This window comes from Lissotriton vulgaris, chromosome 1_1 (genome assembly GCF_964263255.1).
Source record: "Lissotriton vulgaris chromosome 1_1, aLisVul1.2, whole genome shotgun sequence".
Lineage (NCBI taxonomy): Eukaryota > Metazoa > Chordata > Amphibia > Caudata > Salamandridae > Lissotriton > Lissotriton vulgaris.
The window spans coordinates 731,571,555-731,586,099 of record NC_141685.1 but is presented as its reverse complement, the minus strand read 5'-3'; the positions used below and the strand labels follow the sequence as shown (position 1 = coordinate 731,586,099).

At 42.3% G+C, this 14,545-nt stretch overlaps 1 protein-coding gene across 3 annotated transcripts in view; it reads left to right on the top strand.

The window, feature by feature from the left end:
- LOC147747724 (ADAMTS-like protein 2) overlaps positions 1 to 14,545 on the top strand; it is a 381,417-nt gene that overhangs the window by 324,003 nt on the left and 42,869 nt on the right. For all 3 annotated transcript variants that reach the window (XM_086955321.1, XM_086955335.1, XM_086955329.1), the window contains one exon: positions 13,730 to 13,900. In XM_086955321.1, the coding sequence (XP_086811447.1) occupies positions 13,730 to 13,900 (171 nt within the window). The remainder of the gene's footprint in view (positions 1 to 13,729; positions 13,901 to 14,545) is intronic.

The following is a 14,545-nucleotide window of genomic DNA, read 5'->3' as shown; positions in this document are numbered from 1 at the left end:
GCAGGGTGGCATATCAAAGGTGGCAGTGTCTTCGAAGCTGTTAAATGACTAGCCATCCTGCTCGATGAGGTGTGAAGTCCTTCCATTGTTTCTGGTCTCACAGAGTATTGGCTCTCCCCCCACCCACAGGGGGTCACAACATGTCTGTGGTGGCAGTCTGGGCAATACCAGTCAGTCAGCACACTAAGAGACTGGTAGGTTTTCAGAGGTACCTCCGAGGTGCCCTCTGGGTGCATGTTTTAATAAATCCACTACTGACATCGTTATGGATTTATTAAGACAAGGTGTTTGTTGCCAAATACCATAGGTTTCAGTGAAGCCATCATTTAGCTGAGGAGCTCGTAATTACCAGTGCCCAGTACATATACTTAAGATGGCTTTCTGTTCACTTGCACTCTCTAGTAATTGAACTAGACAGCACAGGGGCATATATGCTATCTGCTCATGCAGATTTGTCCTCATATGCAATATAATGCATTCTGCCTTAGGACTATAAGGCTTGCTGTAGGGGTGACTTACATATATTGCATGCAGTGTCTGTGGGCATCGCACACAGGGTGTGTGACATGTGTTTTCACACTTGTTTGCACCATTTCATGCAGCCTGCAATGGCATATACATGTGCTTGGTGGTGGGTCCCTTAGGGTGGCACAAAACCTACTGCAGCCCCTAGAGACCTGCTTTAGTACCTATGCCCTAGGTACCAGGGGTAGCATTTATTAGGGACTTACAGAGGTGCTACAGGTCTTGCCAAATGTGGTACAATTGAAGAGTTACCTTGCTTTAAGGAAAGAACACTGGCACTGACAGTTCACTTCAGTCAAAATTGCAGCAAATACCAAGCACAAAGTGGGGGTGACCATGTCTAAAAGGGGAACTTTCCTACACCCGCCTTCCCTTGTACTATTTTTTTCTGTGCAGAGATCTCAGCACACATAGGTATAGAAATCAGTAGTAAATGTGGGATGGATCAGCGAGAGTGGTGAAATAAGGGAGAATAATAACTGCTAAATGGGTGTAGGGAAATTTAAGGAGATATTTGAAATGGACATGCTAATACAAAAAATACATACCAACAAAAGAGTAAGACATTTGTAATTCACAAAATACACTGCTTAGTTTACTACAGCCCTAAAGGTGTCAAGCACCAGTCATTGCCAACCACTGCTAGAGAAAAAACACTCCCATCTAAAAAAAACGCAGGCAGAGAATCACAATAACACCACATGACAGCTTATATTATGTAAATTAAAATTGTTTGAGGCAGATATAAGTATAGAAATATATGTGTGTGTGTGTGTATATATGTATTTAGTGAAAAAAACGTATACATAATTTTTTATTTAAAAAAAATGTATTCATTAATTTAAAATAGTTTTTACATTAATTGAATATATATAACTTTTAACTTAGTTTGCTCAATAATACATACAAATAAAAGTGAGTGTGTGTATATTTTGAAAATTGTTTAAAAATTCATATATAAATTAAATTTAATGAATATATTTACATAATTCTATTATTAAATACACATTTAATTTGCTGAGTTAATGTGCTGTAAAATTTTATTTTATTTGTTCCCGTTCATTGATAAATATTTTTAAATACTTTATATTCTTATTATACCTTAAATAGTTTGTGAAATCTTTAAAAAACGTAATAAACTTGTGTCCTTCTACATTTCCACAGACATATCTCAACCCCAGTGATAGAGATCTCAACCAACTGGCAAAAGCTTATTAGTTGTAACTTTTTCAGTCCTACATTTTATTGCAGGTGGCTCCACCCACTCATTTGAGGGTGTTGAGACATGTAAGTGTACACCTAAGTGTAAATCTTTACTCAAAACTGGTGAATAGCAAAAAAGTAGAAGCATCTGGCTGTAGTAGTAAATAGTAGTAGTAAATATAAACATGTATATTTACCTTTAATATTGTGCAGCATAAATATCCTCTTGCTCCACATGCTGTGTATTGTTCAAAAATATCTATAGTTTCAAGAACCGCTGCAATACCAGTATTTCTTAGTCTCAAGGGAGGAGATGATGGAAAACATAGATTTTGTGTTAGTGTCAGCACCCGCTGGTTCGAGTGGAAACACCTAAGGTGTGCATTTTATGCCTTCCTCAGGACCATAAGTGTCGAACCTTTGCCAAATTTCAACCAAAACAGTGTTTGTCACTCTACACTATTGTACAATTCAAAGAATAATCCCTGAAGGATTTTTTAAAAACTCTTTTTATTAAAGTTTTACAATATTGGATCTGTAATTAACTCAAATTGGTGATCTCAGTGTCACAGAATGCAGTTCAGTGTACAGTATACCTTATACTTCAGTTTTGAGGCGCATCCTTAAGTTTATCGTCAATGGCTAACCAGGCACTTCATGCTCCCTTGATTTCTCTCCATTCCCATATAGGCAGATACATTTCATTGTGTCCCTGACTCCTCTACACTTATGTTCCTGAACTCTTTCCAGGGTCCCCACACCTTAGACAGCTTATGGGGACACCCTCAAGCCATGTATGCAGCTTCTTCTGCACGCATGCATCAGTCCATATTTCTGGACCATTCTGTTACAGATGGAAGAGTCACACATCCCCACAATTTGACTATATCTCTCTTAGCTGCCATTAGTTCAATACTGCAGAATAATAACATATACTTTGGGATGTTTTGCTCACTCCACATGCCCAGTGCGACTACTTGTGGATTAAGGTCAATGTCCATTCTTGTGATATCTCAGTCTTAGTTGTATGCCAACCCAGAAACAGGTGATGCACGGACATAGCCAAAATGTATGGAGTAGAGAACCTGCCAAATTACAACCCCAAAGGCATCTATCGTTTCCGATCTTACCTATTTTTACCAACTTCGTCCTATTGAAGTATGCCTGTGGAGGATTGTAAATTGTACCAGTCGAAAGTCCACTCTGATAGTCACTTCCTAATCATTATCTTGCAGATTATCCTGTTCCTGCTCCCATTGGTCTTTGAGGTTTTAAAGGGGTTGTTCACAGTTACCGAAGTGTGTTTTATAGACCTGGGATATAGTGTGACTCTGTAGGGGTGCTGCCTAGACTCAGTATTTGAAGGAGGATTATTCTGCTACATCTTGTAGCACCTGGCTGCATCTGCCTAATGTGTGCTTCAGTTGCAGAGATTTGAAATATTGGGTGTCTGTAAATTCTTATTGACGTTGTAGTCCTGGGGAAGATAGCAGTCCCTCTGGCATCCCATATATCACCCAACTTTGAGATGCCATTGACGGAACCCCCAGTCATTCACAACTATTAGTTGGGATGCCAAGTAGTAACGCTTTAAATCCTGTAGGGCAATTCTCCCTTTATACAGCCTTCCTGTGAGTCTGTTGAGTGTTATGCTGGCAATTATAAACAACAAAGGAGTGACTGTGATACAAAGAAATAAATGTGATAGTTGGAAGGTTTGTTTAAAAATAAACTCCGCTGTGCGCCGCACGCGTGATCAATGCTCACATGCGTGTAGTACACACAGCGGGGTAGTCTCTAAGTCCCTGATTATGCCCAAGAGACTATCCTCAGCTTGGAGAAGAGTCTAGGGGCTTGTTGGTCACCCAATCGTGGGTGGAGGGAGAGAACCCTACTTCTTTGAAGGACCCTCACTCACCACTAGTTTGTGACATGCTTCATCATCGGGTCCCCGCTGGGGTGACCGAATGTCTCCCCAGCGTGCTACGACGCCTGGTTACAGCGGAGCAGGATGTGGTGAGTGCAACAGTGCCCAAATTAAGAGGTGACTAACTGTGATCGTGCAAATGTGTCAAAAAATTAAAAAATGCAAGGGTTGTGCCTTTAGAATTTTTTTTAATAATGGCCACCCGCATTAATTAAAAACAAAGTGAGCGGACTCCCCAGGTTCTTAATTAAGTAACCGGAATCCTAATTCAAAGGCAAAGATTGGTCGACATGTTTCAGCTGTTTATAGCGTGTCGCTCAGCTTTCTTCAGGACCTATATAAAAGTTCTCCGGTGGTATGCGCGCGCTAAGGCACACCCTCCCGAGAGGCTCTAAGTGTGAAAAATATATATACAGTGAAATTACACGAAAAATGTCCGTCAAAATCTACACGAAGGAATGAAAGAAGTAGCCGATTGGATGAAGAACAGCCGTTTAAAACTAAACTCGGAGAAAACGGAAGTCCTCATCTTAGGATCACCTCCCTCTGCCTGGGACGACTCATGGTGGCCACCGGCCCTGGGTACAGCACCCATACCTACAGATCACGCACGTAACCTGGGCTTCATCCTAGACTCCTCCCTCTCGATGACCAGACAAGCCAACGCCATCTCATCTTCATGCTTCAACATCCTACGTATGCTCAAAAAAATATTTCGCTGGATTCCCACCGAAACAAGAAAGACAGTCACCCACGCACTGGTCACTAGTCGACTGGATTATGGAAATACCCTTTATGCCGGAACCACAGCCAAACTACAGAAAAAACTCCCAACGCATCCAAAACGCCTCAGCCAGACTCATACTGGACATCCCCCACCATGCTCACATTTCCGGCCACCTGAAAGACCTCCACTGGCTCCCAGTACACAGGAGAATCACATTCCGTCTCCTTACCCACGCACACAAGGCTCTCTACGACCTAGGACCTGAATGCCTCAACACACGACTATCCTTCTACACACCCACCCGCCAACTACGTTCATCCAATCAAGCCCTCGCCGCGCATCCATAGATCCACCATGGGAGGAAGATCCTTCTCCTACTTAGCAGCCAAGACTTGGAATTCTCTCCCCACTCCCCTTCGTCTTACGCAGAACCACCTCTCCTTCAGAAAGCAGCTCAAAACCTGGCTTTTCGATAAGTATTGCACCCAATCTTCCTTGAGACCCTCTGGGTGAGTAGTGCGCTATACAAATTACTGAACTTGAACTTGAACATGGTCGAGAGAGAGCAGCATGTAGTACGGGGGCAAGAGGGGATGAAGCACCACAGTCTAGTTTGGACCTCTTTTCCCAACCCGGGACTGGCTGACTTCCTTCCTTTTCCTCTGTCACACTGCACGAGACAGGGCTGCCCCTTATCCTCTCTTCATTTTGGCCATGGACCCTTTAGCTAGACAATTCCAGGAAAATCACTAAAAAAGCAGGTTGCAGTGCCGTACTGGTCCTCTGTTGTTATCTATGTATGCAGACGACACCGTCCTTTATGTTCGAATGCCCCAGGTCAACTTGGCCCCCTTAATTCGGGAGATCGTCCGGTTTGGTGAGTTTTCCAGGCTCCACATTAATTGGCATAAATCAGTTATTTTTCCCCTTACGACTGGTACTAAGCGCTGGCAGTGTGAGTTTCCATTGGAACGGTGTGACGATTCGGTAAGATATTTGGGGGTCCATATTCACCTGGACACCACCTCGATGATTCACCTGAATTATGGCAGAGCAATTAGTGCGTTAGAGTCGCAGGTTGGTTACGACTGCCTCTGTCCATGGCTGGGCTTCCTATTGGCCAAACGGGAGATTGCACTGTTGTGGGGTAGCAGGCGCGCCCCCACACTGCGTTCGTGGTTGAACAGCATGGCGTTCTGCAATATCAACTGTGAGGAGTTCAGTACTCTGCTTCCCAGCGCGTCCAGACCTATTGATATATGGGACCCATACAGGGACTATATTTCCCGGTGGAAGGCAGCACACGAATCTCAGTTGCAGGCCGGCATTACCCCTGAAGGTATAGGTTAGATTTTTGCTGCCGCTGACATTTGATTGCGAGATTATTGCTTGCTTATTTCTGTGTGTTTTATGCCACCTTTACCCTTTGGTGTGTAAGGTGTGTTTTGTCCACGACACATTATCATTTGGTGATATGTTTTGTTCCTCTCTGTTTTATTAGATATTTTTTATTGTTTTTCTTTTCGTAATTGCTGAATCATTCAACTGCATTGTATCTTTAATGTCATGTCTTTTTTGCAAAAACTGGAAAATAAAGGTTTTAAAAAAAAAGAAGAATGTGTTTGTCAATGCCAAAAAAAAGGCAGTTGGCAAAAAAATGAAACAATGCCTTGGAGTTGAAGTAGTTCCATTGCATTAGTTGGCATCCATGCTACAGGTGAAGTAAAACCAGCGTAAAACCATCATGGAATTGTGTCACTCTTGGGTAAGGGCGTGGCCTAATGGTGAGGGAGGTAGAGTTTCTGGACAGGGTCAGAACGTTCTACCAGGACCCCTGTAGTGCCTACCTAGCAGATCCAGAGTGAGTGGCAGATTATTTGAAACATGCGGACTTGGATAAACTCTCACTGGAATACAATATAGGAGCTTGATCATCCTATAACAAAGAAGAGAAACATGAAGATGAATAAATCTCTTAAGGCCTCGATGGCATATGAAGCATTCGACCTAAGATTATAGACTTTATGAACCAGTAGTTTAACTATTTTCCTAAATCGTCTGCAGTGATGGCAACCTGGTATTGAGATTGACTGGGGACCTTCTACAGCTAATACACCCATACCAAACACTTGTTTGTAGGGTTGAGAGTGAGAGTGAGAGTGAGCAATAACATGAAGAAGGTGACAGAGGCCTAAAATGAAGGAGGTACATTTATGCTCAGTTGTAAAAAAATGCCTGTGATTGGTGCTTTCCCGAAGAGGCAGTGGGTATGAGATGAGTGATGGGGGTAACCTGAGAGGTTGAGTACAATCGCAGGCTTCAAGATAAATCCGAGTAAGTCTGAAGAATCTGAACATATCCTCAGACAATCCTCATCGCTTGCGAAGGGATACAATTATTGTCGGGTCAAGAAATCAGTAAAGGATCCAGATATTAATATCACTTTGCATACTGGAGTCTACTTTGAAGCTAATGATCCACCTCTGTTTCAAATGATTAAAATATGGCATGCTAAGCACCTGTTGTGACTGGGCCTCATAGCAACAGTCAAAATTATGACTCTGCCAAGGATTCTCTTCCTCTTCCTCTTCCAGGTCCTAGCCATCCCTGTTCCTAGAGAATTTCGGGAACTGGTTCAGAAAGCATGTTTAAAGTTATTTTGGGGAAGGGAGGAGGATGAAGTTGGGTAGCAGACAGTGCTTTATTTCCATTAAACAGGGTGGGTTTGATGTTCCCAACCTAGTTACATGCCTCAAAGTTGCTCAGCTGGCATATATGTGAGAGTTATCGAGAGCTATCAGGGAGAGACAGTGGTGCCTCCTGAGCCAGGCTTTGACTGGTCATTCAAATTGGCCGCTGCCTTGGTTCAAGCTAGAGGATAAGGAAACTATTGTGCAAAGTTGTGGTTTTAAGAGCTAGCATACAGGTCTTGGAAGCAGAAAAGGATAAGTTAGGGCTGACAAGTTATCCAACCCCAATTAATGCCCTAATAATTAACTCTGACTTTACACCAGGGCTAGGCGCAAAAGCTTTCTGGAAATGGAGCAGGTGTGTGATTTATTCAAAGGATGTATGATTAAAATCTGTTAACATATACAAGAAGACTGTCCCTTAAAAGAGGGGACGTGTTACTATTGCGATCAGTTGAGATATTGAGCTATGCACAGCACAGTAAAGCCTAGGGCATTAAAGGGACCGACACACTTTGAGAAACTACAAAAGACAGCAGACACAGATAGGCACCTTACCTCAGGTATTTACTGCATCTTCCAAGAGGTCTCTTGCCAGATGCTTAGTGGTTGCAGAAGTGGTTTCCACATCGCATGGGAGAGGGAATTTGGCACAAACCACAGGGATAAGATTGGGATGACATTCTATTCTTGCAGAAGAGATAAAATAATGATGGGGAATTAAACCAGAATCTCTGTGTGTGGCATTACACTTCTACCAAATTGCACACACTAGACAAAAGGCAACCTGATACTTGTTGGAGGGAACAATGGGCTTGAGGATCTATTTTACATATTTTGTGTGAATGTCTAAAGATCCGTACATTTTAGGACCAGGTTTTGAACCATGCATTTCAGGTAACAGAAGTAAGTTATCCAGATCCTGCGATTCTGGGAGTGGGCACCGGAGATCAGCTGGGAACCAATTTAAGCGTGCATGTAATCTGGTGATGCTGTCCTTGCTGTCATTCAGACTGATGCTATTATCAAGGTGAAAGTAAACTAAGCCCCCGGTGGTGTTAGATTGAATTGATAAGGTGTGGTACATGGGTAGGGACGGAAAAGATCTCCCATGAGAGGGCTGGAACTGAGAGCGTGTTTGCCAAAATCTGGTCACCATAGCTAGCATTTATTTTGAAGGATGCTTCTTAAAATATCTGACCAAAATTTTAAAGGGACTCCAAAATGATGCAGAGTCATGTAGTTTCTTGTGGGTTCCATGGTAGGGCAGTTAGCGGTGGGCTCCATGTTTTGCTTGGGACTGACAGGCAAAACTGTGTTCTTCATTTCTTATGGCTATTTCGGAGAGCATCAATCTCGGGATGCGGGATGGAAAAGGGGAAAGGTTATTGTTGGTTGTCTTGTCTTCTGCTGTCTCAAATATCAATAATGGTTGTTTTGAATATTAAAGTTCTCTTTGAGAGCTAAATATAATTCTAGATGACAAATCTGCACTGATGCTGCCCTAAGGAGGCATGCATGGCTACGAATCTCCCAAAAAAGGCCAGTGACACTCTTAGAGCCGCCCTAACATCCATGGGGGCTTTCAGCAAGGGAGCACCCCATAATCAGAGAGGCAGCAGCAATGTGGCAGCAGGCAGCCCCAAGTTGGATGTCCTTTTTAGGTAGCAAAAGGAGCCATTTAATTAGGAGACCAGATCTCCCGATATTCAACCAAAGAGACAGTCACACAAAAAGAAACACACATTTGTTTTCCGTTAAGTGGAAGGACCTCTAACAAAAGGAGCAATAGAAATGGTCCCAAAGTAGGAACACAACACAGGCACTCAGTTTATCTCCTTGAATCCAAGCAAGACCTCACCTAGATCAGTTTTTGATCTAAGAATCCTAAACAGATCATAACTTGAAATATAAAATGACGTGCTTAGTAGAGATTATCCTGATGTTGGAAGAAGGAGATTACATGGCATCAATAAACATCAAGGATGCCTTATTTCACCACAAAATAAACAAGGAGCACCCCTTATACCCCAGCTGTGTAATTGGGGGCCCACATTATCCCCAAACTACTAACTTTTGGAATAAAAAACACCAGTGATAAATGTCCACTCAAACTTAGATTACTGGCTGATAAAGGGAAGCTCCTTCCAATTGTGCCAGAACAGTACAAATCATATTCTACACACCTTCTTTTTAGATATCAGTCTTTACGAAAACATCTTCACCTTTATCTTAAACGTTTTTCTGGGGCTAAGCTCAACATACTCAAATCAATGGCCTTTGTCATTCAGAAAAGAGTTCTGGTAAAACAGAGACAGGTTCACCTCTACTACTTGTCCTAGTCTGTGACAGTGAGGATGGGCATGATGCACCATGCATTCTTCTAATACCCTTAGCGAGGTAACACAAGAGGCCTTTAGAGGAGTGGCTCTTGAATCAGTGGTCACAGTCATTTGGGATTAGGACGAGCTACTGGGTATTATGAGCAAATTACAAAAGGAACTCAAATAGTGGTCACAGGAAAATATGATGTAGGGCAGACAGTTCACAGATCTAGTCCCTGACCTGGTGTCTTCTGTACCCCCCAGCTTCTGGCGACATTGCGTTAGGCGGCTATCAAGCCTATGACTAACCATGACTTTGTGTTTTTGGGTATCCCAGCTTCCCCCCATATATTTAATGCAAATTCATTTGAGGAGAAGGTGATCCCATGTCCAGTGACAAGTCCACAGACTTGTATTAAACATTCCTTTACTAATTCCCAGTACTGCTGTGTTTATGGGCATGAATAGAGTATATGGCAGAAGGACCCAACCAGCATGTACCCTCTAAGACACTCCTGTGGCTGTTTGGGCACCAGAAGAAAGTCTGGAAGCTTTGAAAAAAACATTTCCTCCATAGCGTCAGGGTTACCTGTGGGGAAATGTTTTTGAGAGGCAGTTCCACAGTTCGAGTTTAAATTTCAGCATTGCGGCATCTACAATTTTAGGGGTGGTCTGCTCTAGGAGGATTTTTCTTATTAAAAATTTGGGATTTTGAAATGGTTCTGAACTTTTTTGACTTGCAGACTTTCACCAGGACCGATCCACTTGTACCCGACCAGGGCTCCATTACTGTCGGCCTCAAGTTGCACCTAGGTCCGGTGTACCCCTTTTACAGACTACCATTGATGCATTGTGATTTTTATGGGCTGTTTTCACTTAAATCTTCATGTCTCTGATTACCCCTCACTGGATTTTTGTCATGTTGGTCTTATTTTACTCATAACATTTGTCTCTTTATTTCTAAATTGGTTGTGGAGTTTTATTGTGGTTTGTTTGACTTTTTCTACTTTGTATGCACTGCTTAAATACTTTACACGTTGCCTCCTATAACTCTGTATGCACTGGTCTTTTTATGTCACAAATGCATACGTAACCTGCTTCACTCTTTTTGGAATGACGCTCTCACTGCACATGCTAATAACGCTTCACGATAACTATGATGTCTTTTTTGGGTGCTTTACGACGCATTGCCGAATCTCATATCCCACTCTCTCTGCCCTTTCTTTCGTTCGCGTTCCTGCTCCCATCGCCCCCTCCCACCCCTGCCTGTCAATATTCAAATTAACCCAAGAATATTGCATGACGATTTCGGGCACTGTCTTGTATTATGATCTTGATTACTGCTAATACTTCTCCAACTATGTTACTACTATGCATGCTCCAAATATGTTGGGCGCTACATAATGGTCCCCATGTGGATCATGCTAACTCCCAGACACATTGGTTTCTTGTACTGCTACTTGCTAATATGTTATTGTGTGTCCAATTTTATTTTGACTTTCTTTCCCCTGATCTCTGTATGTCCATGCTCAAATGTTATTTGGCACTGTCACCTTGGCCACCACTTGTCTATGTATCTTGTGTTAATGTACAACCCTGAAGAAGCCACAGACGAACTGTCATGTAAGGTGGCGAAATGCGTGTTGGCTGTTTGTCACTTTTGCTAATCCAACTCAGAATTCTTAAATCACCTACATATGAAGACTTTTCACCACAAAACCAGTGTACTGGAATTTTTCCTGAATCAAAACGACTATGTAGACTTGTCCAGACATTCCATTCTGGAAAGATATGATCATGCGCCTCTATGCAGCATTAAAGAATGACAAAAAAGTGTCAGCTGCTTAAAACATGAAGCCTTTGGGATATCGATCTTCCAGATCCACTCACCGACAGTGATTGGACCAGGACCAGTGCAGGATATGACCAATAATGGCAGATTCAAACTGGCTTATTTTTATTATCTACATTGACTTATCTCATGCCTCAGAGAATGCGTAGACTTTTCCCTGCCATATCTGACGCGAGCCCGATGTGTGGCACAAGGCAAGCAACATTTCTTCATCTGACTTAGACATGTAAACGGTTGAAAACTATTTGACTGAAGAGGTAGAGCGAATAACTGCGCTACAGTTGGAGGGGGTGGCTACGCTGCAGTTGGAGGTGCCTCTTGGGGGTAATATCCAGGTCAAATAAAGATTGCAAATTGCAGAATAGTTTTGCAGCCTTGGGGATACTGCTAGCTAAGAGATGCATAGCCATTCACTAGCTTTCTACAATTGCCCCCAGACCCAAATCCAAGAGTGTGGGCCTAGTTGAGTGGGCTGTGACAGAGGAATATAGACTGCGTCAGGTGAGAGTGGATGAGAATGCAGAACGGGACCTGAGGTTAAGGGAGGAAATGGTCATGAGGCTGGTGGCCCCTCCATCGGAACAAAATATAATGGAGAATACCCAAGCAGATAGCTCATCAGAAGGTGGGGTACGACCTGAGAAATGTAAGAGGAGGAGTAGATGAGTGGGGCCTTTGAAGGTAGAAGAAAGGGAATGGTATGCATTGATTTCTTTTAACGGAGACTGGAAAATGTACATACACTGATCTTACCCCCACATGCATCATCCCGGGTGTTTGCGAATTCTAAATTGCGAAAAATAGCGATTCGCAATTTAGAATTCGCAAAACGGGATGCATGAATATTTTCGGTAAATTTATGCGATTCGGTAAAAATCACAATTTTTACCGAATCGCATAAATTACCGAAATACAATTTGCGAATTCGCTATTCCCATTGGTTCCTATGGGCCAAAAGGCCCATAGGAAGCAATGGGAAGGCATTAGCAAATTGCGATTTTCACATTGAAAATCGCAATTTGTTAATGCATTTCATGGGTGCAGGGGGGAGTCCAAAGGACCCCCCCATGCACCCCTGAAATGTATTTTTCGCATCATGTTTCACACACACATGTCCTAAGGACATGTGTGTCCGTAACATGAATGTGGAAAAAATGCATTTTCAGCATTTTAAACACTTTTTGCAAATTTACCGAGTGGTTCAACCACTCTGTAAATTTGACCCCCTAATTGCGATTTCGCAATTTTAAAAGAAATCATGCATTGCTTTTAAGAAATCGCAAATTTGCGATTTCTTAAAAGCAATCGCATTTTTAGAAATCGCAAAAATGTTGCGATTTCTAAAAATGCTTGATGCATTCCAAAAAGCATTTTTGGAATCGCAAACAGCCGATTTTAAGGAATCGCACCGTTTGCGACTCAAAAAATGCTTGATGCATGTGGGGGTAAGTCTTCCCCCTTCCCACTGAATAAGTTGTAATGTCAATCTACCTGGTATAATGTTGTACACTGACTGATATATGAGGTGCTATTGAAGATGGGGTCTGCTGTATGTTATGTATTATATTGTTATTTGGAGACAAAATAATAAATAAATTAAAAAAAATTAAAACATGAATGACTCTAAATCTCCCTGTTGATATTATCACCAGTGCGGCATTCTCAGTTCACAACATTTGTACATGTCCAACACACTGTCCCCTTTTGGTACAGCCTTTTGGTGGTTTCTTACCACTTTTGCTCTTTAGCACTCATTTTCTCCTAAACTTTCCTTCCTCTGCTGCTTTTTCAGGCAGCCTTACATTCCCTCCAGTTTCTAATGGACCTCAACTTTCTTCATCCCTCCATCCCTCTTCTTGTTTACCCCCCCCCTCACTTTCCTTGTCAGTCCATCGCATTTCCTCTTTCACTGTTTTGAGCCCATTCTTTGTAATCTACCTTTCTGTCTCTCTTGCTCTCCCCTTGTGTGTCCCTATTATCTACCTGTTTTTCTCTCTGTTGCCTGGTCAGTCCATCTTCTTTAACTCTCTTACTCCTTTTCATCCTGCCACCTCTCTAGTTGCCTACATGTTTCTCTCCATCTCGCTCTTTTTTAGTGCCTTCTCTCTTTTCACCTCTCTCTCTTACACTCTCTCTTTTTCTCTCTCTGCCTATGTCTCTCTCTCTTAGTCAATTATTTTCTCTTAGACTCTTAACACTGGTTCACATATCTCTTTTTGGCTTCTGTAGACCCTTCCAATGTCCAGTTGGTAAATGTCCCTTAAGTCAGGAGCCTGATTCTCTTTTGACATTCTCATTTTGAAGCAATAGAAATATATTTTACTAACCTATCTGAGTAAGTGGCTGGGAGTTGCCAGACAAGTTGGGTGTAAATCTATAATTTTACTTCAACTTATTTACAGTTTACTGTGTTTTTATGTGATTCAAAAGCATTGGGTTTGGTGTGAATATAAACTAAGATACTGTTTTTTGTCTTCCCAGTGCTCAGGCCAGTGTGGAGAGGGGCGGATGATCCGGCATATCGATTGCAAAAATATGGAAGGAGAGGTGATTGCAAACTCTCAGTGTGACCAAGGCAACAAACCACTGGCAGTTCACCCATGTGGCGGGAAAAACTGCCCTGCACATTGGGTAGAGCAACAATGGGAACAGGTAATACAAGTGATTTAGTGGCCTGTAATGCACATCGAGAGAGAAGCATGTAATATAGATAGTAGAAGTGTGAATGTGTCGGAGAGATAGTACATTTTTTGGCTGAGGGATGCTCATTGAAGTACATTCAATCTAGCATATTACTATAGACCTAGCCGCCACCAATAGCAATCCATAAGATTCAGGTGTACACTGTTCAGAAGACTGCCAAAGATGCCTTGTTTTGCTAGTGTTTGTATCCTACAGTGATACATGGCTCTTTCCTGTATATCTCATGCAGGGTATCACAAATGTATCATCTGTTGCACAGAGGTGACAGGGAAGAGCCCGCACCTGTTTTCATGGTGGGTGACAGGGAGGGAGGGACAGCAGCACAGGTGTCCTGCAAAATGCAGCTTTAGAAGTGCATTTTACTTTTAGATAAGAGGAATGTGAAGAAATGCAGAGCAGAGGCCCTATGCCAGCAAAAAGAAGCACTCTGGCCTTTAATTCTGCCTGGCCCATTGGTTCATTGCTAGATTGAGTTGTTGGTCAGTCTATCCCTTTAATAGTATTTTAAGTAATCTTAGTGTCAATATCCAAGTCATGTCATGCCTTTGCCATTTGTGTAGCACTTATCCTGCTTCTGTCTTACATCCTTGTCTA